General features: G+C 43.2%; 1 protein-coding gene across 3 annotated transcripts in view; it reads right to left on the bottom strand.

Annotated features, from left to right (window-relative positions):
- Positions 1-802: 802 nt before the first annotated feature.
- Positions 803-16261, bottom strand: part of prkag3b (protein kinase, AMP-activated, gamma 3b non-catalytic subunit) — a 39800-nt gene continuing 24341 nt past the window's right edge. For 2 of the 3 annotated variants that reach the window (XM_075480308.1, XM_075480307.1), the window contains exons 8-13: positions 15974-16100; positions 10122-10287; positions 10002-10039; positions 9060-9206; positions 8621-8714; positions 803-3597 (exon numbers count right to left, since the gene is read on the bottom strand). In XM_075480308.1, the coding sequence (XP_075336423.1) occupies positions 3572-3597; positions 8621-8714; positions 9060-9206; positions 10002-10039; positions 10122-10287; positions 15974-16100 (598 nt within the window). In that variant the 3' untranslated portion in view covers positions 803-3571. Of the gene's footprint in view, positions 3598-7974; positions 8715-9059; positions 9207-10001; positions 10040-10121; positions 10288-15973; positions 16101-16261 lie in introns of all 3 variants that reach the window. The other variant, XR_012772568.1, reaches the window with a different exon arrangement.

The raw sequence follows: 16261 nt of genomic DNA, 5'->3' as shown, positions 1-16261 counted from the left end.
TTTCTAGGTTTATGTACATACAACTATTAAACATTTAAATTGTATGAGGAAACCCATAATTCATGTGTTACATTAATAAAATGTTTAATTTTACTTAAGAAGCTCGAGTTCTTCAAGGTAGAAATTATGACAGTTACTCTAATAGAGCTTACTTCACCAAAAAGTCACTTTTTTCAGTGTAAATTCCATCATCGTGCAACACAGATCTAAAACACTTAAGAGTCAGATAAATGAATCTCCTACCTCGGCTTGGAGTCCATCCTTCCTCAGAGGTTCTCGGCAGTTTTAGCAGCTGGATGTGGCCCGTCGCATCCCGCCTGCATCTGCTGCCTCAGCGTCAGAGTAAAGAGATGAGGAACAGCCAGAGCTGCTGTTTGTTCAGGACGGAGCCCAGGTCCTCAAAGAGCTCTCCTTCACTGTCCGTTCACCTTTTTCATCTCATTTCTGCTCATTTTATTGTATTTTTAAAATGTTTTAATTCAGAAACATTTTGTTGTCATTTCCCATCACTGGCTGACTCTTTGCTCTGTGTGCTCACTGCCAATAAGACGTGTTCTCAATGCTGTAAATGCGTTTTCACATGTTTATTCTGCATGTGTGTGCATGTGTGTGCTGGCACTCTTGTGACCAGGATGTATGAACCTGGCAGTTAACAAACCCTCCCCTGGTAAACAGAGCAGCTCACGCCATGCCAGAGGAGGGTGATGGACAGACGTCTGACAAACTAAAAGCTTTAATCAAACAAGTTCTCCCCGAGGAGATGAGGAGAGTAAAAATCAGAAATTCACCAGGAGACAGGAAGGTCAGCACATATTAGCAATTTTTATTAGCGTACCATACAAACTGAACAGCCGTTAAAGAGAAGCACATAAAAACAGTAACAATAACAACCTAAATTTGAAAAAAAAAACAATAAAAAAGCCCCCTGCCTGATGAACTGATGTATCTGTTTAACTCGTTATTATCGCGTTAACGCATTGATTATTTAACGCCGATAATTATTTTATCACGCATTAACGCAGGTATTTTTTTTTACATTTTAAAAAAATTTTGGTTTTTGTGCCTTTAATGGAAAGTTCAGAGAGACAGGAAGCAGGGAGCAGAGAGAGGGGGAACAACACGCAGCACAGGGCCAGCTGCAGCGAGGACTGTAGCCTCTGTACATGGGGCGCCTGCTCAACCCACTACGCCACGGACCCCCCCTGTTTTATAGGCTTTTAATTAGTAAAAGTCTGTCGCTCACAGGCTTTTATTTTGTAAAAGTCTGCTGCTGTCTGCTGTGGAACAGGAAAAGAAAGTAATCTTTGGATCCACCAAACATGGAGAAGGGTACGGAACTTTTACTCGGCCATTTTCATGTTAAAGTTCTTCCAGACGGCGGAGTCGACAGAACCAAAGTCATCTGTAAACTCTGCCAAGTTGAATTGTCTTCTCAGCGTAGTAGTTCCAGTCTAAAATATCACTTAAAGGCAAAACACACAACTGATAGCAGCAAGTCATTCAAGGAAACAGACAGTGGAGCGAGGCTTCTACATAAAAACTACAGAAAGATGCTGATGTTAAAAGTGTGTTTGCACAACAAATGTTATGGCACTTTCATTCATATGGCAGCACATTTAAAATAAAGCTAAATGCTAAAAGCTATACGCTACTTTGGGATTCATTTTTGGATTCTGCGTACAAATGAGATTAATCGTGATTAATCAGGGAAATCATGTGATTAATTAGATTAAACATTCTAATTGTTGCCCAGCCCTACTTTTAAACCAAAATCAAACAACCACTGGTTCTGTGTTTCGGCTGTGGTCGTCCTGTAGAAGTGCTGCTGGAGAGCCAACAGAACCAAACAGAGAGCAGCCCAGCAGCACAATGAATCAGCCCACTGAACTCTGATGCTCCTCTGTATTTGCCAACAAGTTTTAGTTTTTTTTTAAAAACATCCAAACTGCTTCTTACGACTTCAGCTGTGAGAATCTGACCTTCTCCACGGTCCAATTGGCTCCAACAAGCTTTCAGATAAAGTTAAATTAACTGGTGGTGATGGTGAAATGATGGTAATCTATGTTGTACTGCTGGTCAAGTTCATTTGCTAACCTGACACATCGTTTGTTTCTTAGAACCATTTCTTAAAAGTCTTCTCCAGACACAGTTTGTTAAAGGGCTGCGACTCGTGTTTTCTCTGCTAACTGGTGTCGTAATATCACCAATCCAGTTCTTGAAAGCCGTTCTAAACGACAGTGTTTGTGAAGAGTTGATCAATGGCAGGTTGTATAAATCGTGATGCATAAACATCAGTTAGATTAGCTTTGGCAGTTAGATTTGCAATTGATTTCTAGTGTATAACAGCACCAACAGACAGCAGAACCAGACAGGTCAACAGTAAGTAGCACTAGCGTGTTGCACAGCTAGCTAACTCAGCAGCTAATCCAATTAGCTTCAGAATGCTAGTCACCAAAGCAGCGGATGATTTAATAGGCTGCCAGTCTTAACATGATGGGTGCCAGCTTTGAAATGCTAATAGCCATCTCTATAAGTACCTAATTCTGAGGGCCACTAGCATAGCTAGTTGTAAGCCTCTCTAAGCTAATATACTGCTGAGACGCTATGATCCAGTAAGTAGCTGCTGACTATGAGTTACAGGTCAGATGGGTCGTCTCCTTCTCTTTTACAACCATTGAAATGACCTGTATTGACTTGGATTTGAAAAGTGTTTTAATATGACTTTAATTTCCTCTTTGAAGTGCCCCCGAGATGATTTTTGTTACGAATTGGTGCTACTGCGGCTAAATGAAAAATTGAAAATGTGAAATGTCAAGCGAAAAGTTATTCCACGTGAAATAATTAACGAGGTTTCAATAGTTTTTGTTTCTTTTTGAACATGAAATCTGCTGAAAATCCTTGACCATGAACTGTTCTTGTTACCTAATGGGGACCTTTGCTGGTAGAATCCCTGACCTTGTTGGGACCAACAGTCCTTCCGGGGACCGAAGTCCTGGTTGATTTTAGAGCAAAGTTCTGAATTGAGGTTGTGTTAAAGTTGGTTAGGGTTGAGCTTAGGCTGTCCGCAATGAATGGAAGTCTAAACATTGTCAGAATAAAGGTGGCTGTAGAAGCCTGCGCGTATCGGAAGTTAAACTGAAAGTGAATTAAAGTAGATATATTTATCTGATTTAAACACAGCATAACATTTATTTTTCACAGTGACAGGATAATAAGTGCATGTAATATGAATATATGAATAACAAATGTCTTTCACACTTCTTTCACCACGTTGCATCAACAAGTCATTTGCTAAATAAACTCAAAAGTTCTTTTAAAAGTCAGTTTAGAAACGTCTGGACGGGCATCCCAGCTCTCCTTCTGCCGACCAACAGGAAGCTTCACTTTGGGAACAAAGCGTTTTGATAAAGGACAGTTTTTAGGCGGAGGAGGGTCAACATTTTCTGTCTCTTGGCTTGGACTGGAACCAGTGACTATCCAGCCACAACAGTGCTCCACTGAATTCTAGGTTTACTTTGTCACCTCGTACTTCTGTTTCACATCATCAGCCCCCATCATGTTATCTTCAGTCTCAGAAGGATGGCCGCTCATAAATATCTGAAAAAGATGGAATCATAATAATGAACGAGAGCACAAAAATCTAAGATTTCACACTGATGTCTTCATTTGGCTGTCAGCAAACTTTCTGAGAGTCGGGTAGAAATTTACGGAAGCCCAGAGTGGCCGTGGTACGTATATAAAGTTTTTTTGTTTGTTTGTTTTGAGATAATTGGGTTGTTTTCTCGAGATAACGAGTTAATTTACCGATTGGTTTTTGAGATCTCGAGATGACCATCTTTTCTTGAATGCTCATGATCAGTTTCTCAGAGTTCTTAAAGCCTTTCCAAGAACGGACTCGAGCTGAAAATGTCAGATTTTGGAGAACCCGACATAAATCAACGCATCAGATTTGACTTCTGTCGAGGTCTAACAGGCTGAAACTGCAATTTGTTTGTCATTTAGAGATAACTTTCATATCAGCCCGCCTCATTTAAGCAGACGGCCGGCTGGACTGCAGCTCAGCAGGCGTTTGCACCTCAGTGATCCTGCTGATACAGTCGACTTCATCAGTGACCAGCTGAGGGGACCAGGCCGTCTCCATGGTTACCCAATGATGCACGAGAGGCGGCGATATCGTTTTCTCGAGATAATGAGATAAATAACTCGTTATCTCGACAAAAAACGAAACGCTCGTCACACCAGCGGGATTTGCTTTGTGCATTTTCACAAACGCTCCACATTCCATGTTTGATTCACAGGCGACTTTATTCAGTTTCCAATGAAAGGGGGCAAAAATGGGTAAAAACCTTTGCCAGAAATACACATAAAAAGGGGCGGACTGGGGAGAAAAAGTGACCTAGAAAACCATCGGTAAATTATGATCGTTTTCTCGAGGAAACGAAACAATTGATTGATTGATTTTTTTTTTTTTTTTCATTTATTTGTTTATTTAGTCATTTATTATTATTATTATTAATTAGTAGTAGTATTTTTTACTAGAATTGGTATTATTATTGTTGTTGTTGTTGAGCTACTTGACTAATTTGAATTTCCCCCATTGGGGGATGAATAAAGTATTTTTCTATTCTTTTCTATAATTATCTCCTTATCTCAAGAAAACCATCAAAAAAAAGTTTATATACGTACCACGTCCGCTCTGGGCTTCCGGAGAAATTTGAGGTGTTGCTTTTTAATGGATAAATTGCTATTTTTTTCCACTTAATTACACCAATTAGCCACATTTATTTAGGATGTATTTTTTTAAATCAAGTGAGAAAAAGGAAATCTGCAGCACAGCATGAAGTGAAAAAGGTCTGTGTTTAATAAGACAAAGCAGACGGTCTATTCAGTATTTTCCCGTTTGGAAACAGAAACAAGCACTGAAGCACACGGTGTGATGCTGCATCAAGCCTGGACCTCCGAGCTGTGTTTACATCATACCAGATGAACCTTAAAGCCTCCGTAACCGGGCAGATTATGTGGTTTACAATCACTTATTCACAGCAGATCTTTTTGTCTTTAATGAACTAACCTGAAACCACCCGTTTGATGAGTCGAAGCTTTTACCCAGAAGCCCCTCCCCCTTAAAGATGGCAGCTTTGATTCAGGTAAATCTGGTATGACGGGAGTGCAGTGTGATGGCATGCTGACAGAGATCAGGCGTGGTTTGTGTTCTCTCCAGCCGTGCGTGTCAGTTAATGTTTGCATTCAAGAAAACATCTCACCACAAGTGGTTGCTTTGGTGTCAGTCCAGGAACATGTAACAGGAACGTTTGCCACAGGTTCATATAGAAAATGTCCTGGTAACTCTTCCCCACGCTGTTGTTGTGTGGAGGGCATGAACCCCAACCCATCAACGGTAAAATGTGTAACTTAATCATACATTTCTGACTCCAACTGTTCTCAGGTGAGTCCAAAGAAGGGAAAGAACACTGGAGACTGTAGAAAAGGGTGCGTCTTGCACTTATGGTCTGTGGTTATTGGAGCTGAGACTTTTCTACACGTATATGTGTCTGATATACAAACTATAACACCCGGTAATCCATGTAAGAAAATGCTTTTCTTTTTGAATGGATGAAAACTTAAAAAAAAAAGGCTATTATATAGTAGACGTGCATGGAAGTAACACAACATTTCAGTATTAATAATCCATGAAAGAGAGTAACGTTTGAAAGAGTTGGTTTACGTGAACAATGTTAACGGACGTATAACGACTGTGTACGAGATCCATAAGTAACACACGTTCCCATCATTTCAGAACCAATTCTGGCTTAATACACTCGAATAGTTTTTACTTCAATGTAGCGGTAAGTTAGCCTGTTAGCGTGTAGCTTGTTAGCCTCTTCATCACTTTGTGCATCCAGCTTCCTGTCACACACGGCGATCTTTTTCCAAAATCTGCGACTAAAGTTTAAACTTTTGAATGTTCCAGAGGGAAATAACACTGAGGGAACAATAATGTTCATCTTTCAGAAAGGAACAGCAATAACTCCTTAGAAGTTGGTGTATGTCATCTTCATTAGCTAAGCACTTAGCGTTAGCTGCTGCTAAAGGAGAAAATAAATCAATAAATAAACCATGAGGAGTTATTTCTCAGATGCTTTCATTTCCCTGCTCTGAAGTTCAGGCTCTGAGGGTTGTAACTGATCCCTCTTTGTGGCTTAGCTTCTTCAGTCCAGCGTTGAACTGGACCAAGTTGTTAAAACGGTGGGATGAAAAGTGGCTGCTGCACATCCACAGTCTTTAGCTAACTCTGCTGGAACATTAGCCTCAGATAGAGTTCATCCACAGTCTTTAGCTAACTCTGCTGGAACATTAGCCTCAGAGAGAGTTCATCCACAGTCTTTAGCTAACTCTGCTGGAACATTAGCCTCAGATAGAGTTCATCCACAGTCTTTAGCTAACTCTGCTGGAACATTAGCCTCAGATAGAGTTCATCCACAGTCTTTAGCTAACTCTGCTGGAACATTAGCCTCAGAGAGAGTTCATCCACAGTCTTTAGCTAACTCTGCTGGAACATTAGCCTCAGATAGAGGTCATCCACAGTCTTTAGCTAACTCTGCTGGAACATTAGCCTCAGATAAAGTTCATCCACAGTCTTTAACTAACTCTGCTGGAGCATTAGCCTCAGATAGAGTTCATCCACAGTCTTTAGCTAACTCTGCTGGAACATTAGCCTCAGATAGAGTTCATCCACAGTCTTTAGCTAACTCTGCTGGAACATTAGCCTCAGATAGAGTTCATCCACTGGGCTCTGATATCCTCTGAGGCTGCTGCTGGATGGAAGATGCATGCTCCTCAGTGCAGCTGACAGCAGAACATTTCCACCAGAAGCTGGCTTCATCCGTCCAGCAGGGTGGATGTGAGTGGGCGGGGCTTAGCAGAGGAGGCGGGGCTTAGCAGAGGGGGCCAACTTACGGAGTGACGTACTTTAGGAATGAAAATCAGAACGGCTCGTTAAATGAGGAACTTTAAAACAAAGGGGGACTAAATAAATACCAGGGTTGTGTTTTGGGGGAGTTGTACACCTGCTGGTGACCTCAGGCGCCCTGATATATGCTCCCAGGAACAGGAAGAAGGAGTTTTACACCTGCTGGTGACCTCAGACGCCCTGATATATGCTCCCAGGAACAGGAAGAAGGAGTTTTACACCTGCTGGTGACCTCAGACGCCCTGATATATGCTCCCAGGAACAAGAAGAAGGAGTTTTACACCTGCTGGTGACTTCAGACGCCCTGATATATGCTCCCAGGAACAAGAAGAAGGAGTTTTACACCTGCTGGTGACTTCAGACGCCCTGATATATGCTCCCAGGAACAGGAAGGAGGAGTTTTACTGAATATATGTCAGTCATTGAGCCTTTTTTGTGGAAATTCAACATGTTGCACTGTGGACCAATGTAGTTTCTACCCCTTCTGTTGTGCGGTCAGGCTGCAGCAGCTGCTGTTTTATGGTCTTTATTTTGTGCAATATGTATGAAAGCATCTGAAGAGTTATTTACCGGACACTGGTGAGCTTGTTTTCTCAATACAACTTTGTGTCATGTAGAGGAGAAACACATGATCTGACATGTTGGGCTAGCAGAGGCCTTTTTCCAGACAGACATGTGGCTTCATAGACATCCTCAGAGGACAGGCAACAGACATGACAACATTGATGTATGCTTGGAGATGGATGTTAGGAGAACTGGCTGAAACTTTCTGTCACATGCTTTTACTCCACATTAATGAGGACACTGTCTACACCGACCTCATTAATGCGATGCATCGGAGAAGACGTTCACCTAATCTAAGTGTAAAGGAAAATAAATGCCGTGTCGGGTACCAGTTCTCCTGTTACTATCCTTCTGCAGGACCAACATAGACTGCTGTGTAAAGAAAAGTGGAGATGCAAGCTCAGACAGACAGCTGCCTACAGCTGAGGCAGGCTTCCTACCTGGGGAGGCGCTGGTGGGTTCAGAGGAGGAAGAGGAAGAGGAGGACGCTGGCTGTACGAAGGAAAGAGGGAAGCTGGGGAGGAGATGTGGAGGGTCGATGACAGACTGAAGAGGCTGATGGGTGCGAGGTTCGGAGGTTTGCTTTGCTGTTTGGTGGGATGACAGGAAACTGGTGGAGGTGCAGGAACTGACACTTTTTGCTCGATTGGGGGATAAAATACGGGATCAGTAAGTTTTAGAGAAGAAGGTTTTTTCTTTTAGAGGCTTGTCTTGACTTTTTTCAGGAGGCATCTTTGCCGTCTTTCGCAGATAAGAACTTTAAGGCAGGTGGTTAGAGCACAGGTTATGTTCCGGGTAAAGTCTCTGGTTGGAGTGAAAGGTTTAGGGAAAGACGGTTAGTCGATCAGATGCTTTTAGACGCTGTTGTTGTAGATCAGGATTAGTAGATTTCACAGAAGCAGGTCAGCGTGTCAGGGTTTGAAACGTGAGAACAAAGACCCTGGTTGGCTGTAGAGTTTTTTTTAAATCACAATCATCAGGAAGCTTTAGGAGATTGGAAGGCAGAGAGGTGGACGGGTAGCCAGGAGACTGAGAGAGGAGGGAGTGTGTGGAAGGGTCGGCGTTAGGAGTACAGAGCATCAATACCTGCGGGAGTGAGAACCAGGGCCTGCAGGAGGTCAGACAGAGAGACGATCCCCCTCACCACATCATCACTGTCGACCAGCACCAGCCGATGCACCTGACGGGGAGAGGCAACACGGTCGGGTTATCGGGCTCCAGATGGTTACAGTTCAGCAAACAGAAAGGAAGGCAAACTGTCTCGCTGTTAAAGTAGGAGCATAAAAAGGACAGATTTAAGGTGGCTGTGGCTCAGCGGGTAGAGAGAAGGGGCTGCTTAGCGCCACCTATCATACCGGGGTATGACACGCTTTGTGCCTCTGATCCCATTCATTCACCGCCATATATCCAAGGAGAATTACCCTTGCTCAGCTCAGTCTTATTGTAATTTACCCAATAATCCGATCCTTTCAGTGCCATGTGACCCCACTGAATGTCTAAATAGACCCGAGTCGGCGTGCGCTACCTCAGCCTTGGCGATGCGGTCGATGATGGTCTCCAGAGTTTCATAAGGGTAACACTTGAGGACTCCCTCCATCGAGCAGGACCTGGATGCAAGCGCCTCCTGCATCGTCATGTTCAAGTGGTTGTAGGTTTTCTGGGCAGCAAGGTTCTGAAAGAAGGAAAGGAGAAAGTTATTCTTCTTCATCCTGCCAGCGGCTGCTGGTTTCCTGTAAAATATGCTGAATCATAGTCTGCAGACGCTCCACCTCTTAAAGGTTGGGTAGGGGATCTTTTTCTGGAACATTTTTTTACATATTGCTTGAAATACTCTTCACACCTCCATTGCAACCAATTAATTAAAAGTTTTGACACAAAAATGAAAAGTTTTAGTGGCCTCTAGAACGTACAATCTAGGAAAAACACCCTCCAATCATACTGAACGGACCGTTAACGATGATTGGATTCTGATGCGTCTATCAAACTGCAATCTGCTCCTCCCTCCCCCTCCTTCCCCCTGTGCGCGTACCCTGCTCCGTGAACGAATTACTTGTGTCCAGAAGCTTGGGAGGAAGCTAAACTAGAGCCAGGTTGGCTAGCACCTAGCATTATTAAACGGATCATCATGATGTTGAAAGGCATTTTCTTACCTGTGAATCCGCCATGAGAAAAAGTTAGCAAAAGTTAGCCAAACCAATCGATGCTTGCTGTCAGAACAGCGCTCGTGCACCTTCGTGCTGTGAGCGCGTTCATGTACTCTAGAGGCGTGCCTTCGGGGGGAAGTCTGAAGAAAAGGGTTGGGACTTTTGACCTGTGTATTTTCAAAATGCAGCTTCGCTGGACTCAAAATCCAGGATCTCCTACCCTACCTTTAAAGTTAGCTGTGAGTGTTGATTTTCACAAAGTGTTTGTATGTGAGGAGAAGGATGGCGCACACATTAGATTAAAGGAGAGAAGATGTACTCACAATGACGTCGAACCTGGAGTACAGCGCCACCACTTTACCTGCAGAGAGACAAAACGTGGACGGAGTGATGGAGATGCGTCACCTGATCGGCCGGCGGCGCGTTGCCACGGCGGCGGTTACCTTGCTCGTTGATCACAGGCAGCGCCGACACTCTTCTCTCCACAAAGATGGTCAGAGCGTCGTACACGGAGGCAGATTCCTGAACCGTCGCAATCTGCCTGAAGGTGCCGATCGGCACCTCGCTGATCCGCTTCTGGAGGAACCTCGGTTTAGGGATCATGGAGCCCTGGGGGAGCACACATAAAGACCTGATGGAACCTGTTTCAGAACTGTGCGTCTTAACCAGGGCTGGGCAACGATTAACATGTTTAATCTGATTAATCACATGATTTCCCTGATTAATCACGATTAATCGCATTTGTCCGCAGAATCCAAAAATGAATCCAAAAGTAGCGTATAGCTTTTAGCATTTAGCTTTATTTTAAATGTGCTGCCATATGAATGCTCTATGAATGTTCATCATATGAATAAGAATCATATGAATGTTCTAGACTGCGCTGCTGAGGGTGGCAGCACGTTGGAGTAGCTCTGTACCTCACATTGACATTTATTATTTTTTCTAAATTTCATTCCTGTTTTTTCTTGGAAGAAATTGCATTTTTTGGACAACTGTTCCTTCCTGCCTTGGATGCTGTGCAGCTGGATTGATTTTTCCCAATACTTTTGTATATTTTGCTCTTTTGTTATGATGCATAACCATAGCAACAGGGTGGTTTACAACAGGGAGCAGCTGATTAACATTGGAAAAGCAGAAATAATTCGACAACTTAAAGGTAGGGTAGGAGATCCTGGATTTTGAGTCCAGCGAAGCTGCATTTTGAAAATACACAGGTAAAAAGTCCCAACCCTTTTCTTCACTTTCCCCCCGAAGGCACGCCTCTAGAGTACATGAACGCGCACGAGCACGAAGGTGCACGAGCGCTGTTCTGACAGCAAGCATCGATCGTTGCCGTATTTAGTATTTAGTATATGCTAACTATACGTTTAATAATGCTAGGTGCTAGCCAAGCTGGCTCTAGTTTAGCTTCCTGCCAAGCTTCTGGACGCGTAATTCGTTCACGGAGCAGGGTACGCGCACAGGGGGAAGGAGGGGGAGGGAGGAGCAGGTTGCAGTTTGATAGACGGCATCAGAATCCAATCATTGTGAACGGTCCGTTCAGTATGATTGGATAGTGTTTTTCCTAGATTGTACGTTCTAGAGGCCACTAAAACTTTTCATATTTGTGTCAAAACTTTTAATTAATTGGTTGCAATGGGGGTGTGAAGAGTATTTCAAGCAATATGTAAAAAAATGTTCCAGAAAAAGATCCCCTACCCAACCTTTAAGCCAGAAATCCCACTGGAATTGAAAAGGAGGCGTCGTGGATGCAGAGCAGGAGCAAAGAGGAGAGAAAGAAAGAAGAAGTTCAAACCATCTCTGCCATCCGTCATCATGGGCAATGTAAGATCGTTAGCTAACAAGTTGGATGAACTTCTAGCCTTGACAAGGACTCAGCAAGAATATCGGGAATGTAGCATTATGTGTTTTACTGAGACATGGCTACAGGATCATATCCCCGACTCCAGCGTCTCTCTGCCGGGCTTCCTGACTGTACGAGCAGATCGAGATTTAAAGAGTAGCAGGAAAAGGAAAGGGGGTGGATTGGCAGTGCTTGTCAACAACAGATGGTGTCACCCAGGACATGTTACTGTGAAGAGTCGTCTCTGCAGTCCTGACATTGAACTATTGGCAGTGGGTTTTCGTCCATATTATTTGCCAAGAGAGTTCACCAGTGTTGTTTTGGTGGCTGTTTACATTCCACCCTCAGCTGTTGCCGACACTGCATGTGATGTCATCAGTTCCGTTGTTGCTCAGATACAGACACAACACCCCAATTCTTTTGTGGCAATATCTGGTGATTTTAATCATGCCTCACTCTCTGCTACACTGCCAACTTTTCAACAGTTTGTCAGCTGCTCTACCAGAGAAAACAAGACATTTGATTTGTTTTACACAAATGTCAAGGATTCATACATTTCCAAATCAAGACCTCCCCTGGGAAAATCAGATCACAACCTTGTTTTTCTCTGTTCAGCATATAAACCCCTTGTCCAGAGACTACCTGTCACAAAAAGGACTGTTAGAAAGTGGTCACAGGAAGCTGAAGAAGCCTTACAGGGTTGTTTTGATGCAACCGATTGGATTTCTCTTTGTAAGCCACATGGAGAGGACATTAATGCCATGACTGAGTGTGTGACTGACTATATAAACTCTGTGTGGACAACACCATCCCCACCAGAACAGTGAGATGCTTCCCTAATAACAAACCCTGGATCACCAGTGAGCTAAAGGAACTATTGAACAAGAAAAAAAGAGCCTTTAGGGAGCGAGACAGGGAGTTACTGAGGAGTATACAGAAGCAGCTCAAGTCAAGATCAGAGAGAGCAAGGAGGTGTATAGAAAGAAGCTTGAGAGTAAACTGCAGAGGAACAATATCAGAGATGTGTGGTCAGGAATGAAGAAGATCACAGGCCTCAAGCAGAGGGAGGATCGGATGGATGGAAGTCTGGACAGAGCAAATGAGCTGAACACATTCTTCAACAGGTTCAGTTCAGGAACAAGCTCACCATCCTCCCCTCCTGTTCCCAGCCAAAGAGACATCCCACCCTCCTCTGACCCACAGCTTTCCTGTAACATCTCCACCTCCACCTCAGTCATGGATTCTTCTGCTTCCACTAGTTTGTCTTCAACCCAATCAGGAGATGCTGCTGTCCCCTTTGCCTCCCCCTCCCACTTTTCTGTTTCTAGAAGTCAGGTGAAGAGGCAGTTGGAGAGACTGAACCGGAACAAGGCTGCAGGTCCAGATGGTGTCAGCCCCCCGAGTCCTGAAGGCCTGTGCAGAGCAGCTCTGTGGGATTCTGCAACACCTTTTCAACCTTAGCTTGACCCAAGAGAAGGTACCACTGTTGTGGAAGACATCCTGTCTGGTTCCGGTACCAAAGAAAACTCACCCTTCAGACATCAATGACTACAGACCTGTTGCCCTGACATCCCACATCATGAAGGTCCTGGAGAGACTCCTGTTGACCCACCTGTGTAAGCAAACCAGCACATATCATGACCCCCTGCAGTTTGCTTATCGTCATGGAGTTGGAGTTGAAGACGCTATCATACACCTGCTTCAACAAACCCACTGTCATCTGGACAAAGCAGGCAGCACTGTGAGGATCATGTTCTTTGATTTCTCCAGTGCATTTAACACAATCCAGCCTGATCTGCTTCGTCTGAAACTCCAGAAGACTCAGGTGGAGGCCTCAACAATCACCTGGATTAATGACTACCTGACAAACAGACCACAGTTTGTCAGACTGAAGAATTGTGTGTCTAACCAGGTGATCAGCAGCACAGGAGCACCACAGGGGACTGTACTCTCACCATTGCTTTTCACTCTGTACACTTCAGACTTCCAGTACAAGTCAGACTCCTGTCATCTACAGAAATATTCAGATGACTCTGCAGTGGTCGGGTGTATCAGAGATGGACAAGAAGCTGAGTACAGAGAGCTGGTGGACCGCTTTGTGGCATGGTGTGGGAACAATCATCTCATCTTCAATGTTAACAAAACAAAGGAGATGATTGTAGATTTCAGGAGAAACAGGGTCAGATCAAACCCTGTTTCCATCATGGGAGAAGAAGTGGAGGTGGTTGAGGAATATAAATACCTTGGTGTTCATGTGGACAACAGACTGGACTGGAGACACAACAGTGAAGCCATCTACAAGAAAGGACAGAGCAGACTGTACTTCTTGAGGAAGGTCCTTCAAGGTTTGCAACAAGATGTTGCAGATATTCTACAAGTCTGTTGTTGAGAGCGTCATTTCCTCTGGCGTCATCTGTTGGGGCAGCAGCATCAGAACCAGGGACCTAACAAGACTCAACAACCTAATAAAGAAGGCTGGTTCTGTTCTGGGGACGACTGTGGAACCTCTGGAGACAATAATGCAAAGAAGGATTTTGCATAAAATCAAGAGAATTATGGACAACCCTGAACATCCTCTCCATGAGACTGTTATTGGAAAACAGAGTCTCTTCAGTCAAAGGCTTCTTCAGTTTGGATGCAAAACGGACCGCTACAGGAAATCTTTCCTGCCCACAGCCATCAGCATCTATAATAACTCTTCGTTTAATTGAGTTACATCAACATTTAATTTCCCTCTGGGATAAATAAAGTATTTTTGAATTGAATTGAATTGAAAGTGCCATAACATTTGTTGTGCAAACACACTTTTAACATCAGCATGTTTCTGTAGTTTTTATGTAGAAGCCTCGCTCCACTGTCTGTTTCCTTGAATGACTTGCTGCTATCAGTTGTGTGTTTTGCCTTTAAGTGATATTTTAGACTGGAACTACTACGCTGAGAAGACAATTCAACTTGGCAGTGTTTACAGATGACTTTGGTTCTGTCGACTCCGCCGTCTGGAAGAACTTTAAAATGAAAATGGCCGAGTAAAAGTTCCGTACCCTTCTCCATGTTTGGTGGATCCGCCGATTACTTTCTTTTCCTGCTCCACAGCAGACAGCAGCAGACTTTTACAAAATAAAAGCCTGTGAGCAACAGACTTTTACAAAATAAAAGCCTGTGAGCAACATACTTTTACAATAATAAAAGCCTGTGAGCAGCAGACTTTTACAAAATAAAAGCCTGTGAGCAACAGACTTTTACAGAATAAAAGCCTGTGAGCAGCAGACTTTTACAAAATAAAAGCCTGTGAGCAACAGACTTTTACAGAATAAAAGCCTGTGAGCAACAGACTTTTACAAAATAAAAGCCTGTGAGCAACAGACTTTTACAAAATAAAAGCCTGTGAGCAGCAGACTTTTACAAAATAAAAGCCTGTGAGCAACAGACTTTTACAGAATAAAAGCCTGTGAGCAGCAGACTTTTACAAAATAAAAGCCTGTGAGCAACAGACTTTTACAGAATAAAAGCCTGTGAGCAACAGACTTTTACAAAATAAAAGCCTGTGAGCAACAGACTTTTACAAAATAAAAGCCTGTGAGCAGCAGACTTTTACAAAATAAAAGCCTGTGAGCAACAGACTTTTACAGAATAAAAGCCTGTGAGCAGCAGATTTTTAAAAAATAAAAGCCTGTGAGCAACAGACTTTTACAATAATAAAAGCCTGTGAGAAACAGATTTTTACAATAATAAAAGCCTGTGAGCAAAAGACTTTTACAATAATAAAAGCCTGTGAGCAACAGACTTTTACAATAATCAAAGCCTGTGAGCGACAGATTTTTACAAAATAAAAGCCTGTGAGCAACAGACTTTTACAATAATAAAAGCCTATGAGCAACAAACTTTTACAAAATAAAAGCCTGTGAGCAACAGATTTTTACAATAATAAAAGCCTGTGAGCAACAGAATTTTACAAAATAAAAGCCTGTGAGCAAAAGACTTTTACAATAATAAAAGCCTATGAGCAACAAACTTTTACAAAATAAAAGCCTGTGAGCAACAGATTTTTACAATAATAAAAGCCTGTGAGCAACAGAATTTTACAAAATAAAAGCCTGTGAGCAAAAGACTTTTACAATAATAAAAGCCTGTGAGCAACAGACTTTTATAATAATACAATAAATAATTAAACAGGGGTGGTCCATGGCGTAGTGGGTTGAGCAGGCGCCCCATGTACAGAGGCTACAGTCCTCGCTGCAGCTGGCCCCATTTCGAGTCCCGTATCGGACGGCCCTGTGCTGCGTGTTGTTCCCCCTCTCTCTGCCCAGCTGCTTCCTGTCTCTCTGAACTTTCCTATCCATTAAAGGCACAAAAGCCCCCCCAAAAAATGTTTAATGCATAATAAAATAATTAAACGAGTTAACTCGCCCAGCCCTAGTCTTAACTGAGATCACAGGATAAGCGTGTACTCACAAAGATGTGGAGGAACTTCAGGATGCGCTTGTGAGTGAGGATGTGGAGGACGTTTCCGGACGCCGGGTCGATGACCGGCAGCCGGTGGATCTTATTCTTTAGCAGGGAGTAGATGGCGTCAAATAGACTGAGAAGACAAAAGAAACTTGTGTTCAGAAGTGGAACGTGGACGTGGACCAACTTCTCCACATCACACTCTACTGCCTCCTTTTTCATCCGGAGTTATGAAGGAGGATCATAAAAGACTGAATTTGGTTTTCAGGGCACTTTGGAGCTCACTGCAGCTCT

Source organism: Odontesthes bonariensis, chromosome 12, assembly GCF_027942865.1.
Source record: "Odontesthes bonariensis isolate fOdoBon6 chromosome 12, fOdoBon6.hap1, whole genome shotgun sequence".
Classification (NCBI taxonomy): domain Eukaryota; kingdom Metazoa; phylum Chordata; class Actinopteri; order Atheriniformes; family Atherinopsidae; genus Odontesthes; species Odontesthes bonariensis.
Note: the sequence above shows the minus strand (reverse complement) of the source record. Positions and strands in the feature narration are given on the sequence as shown.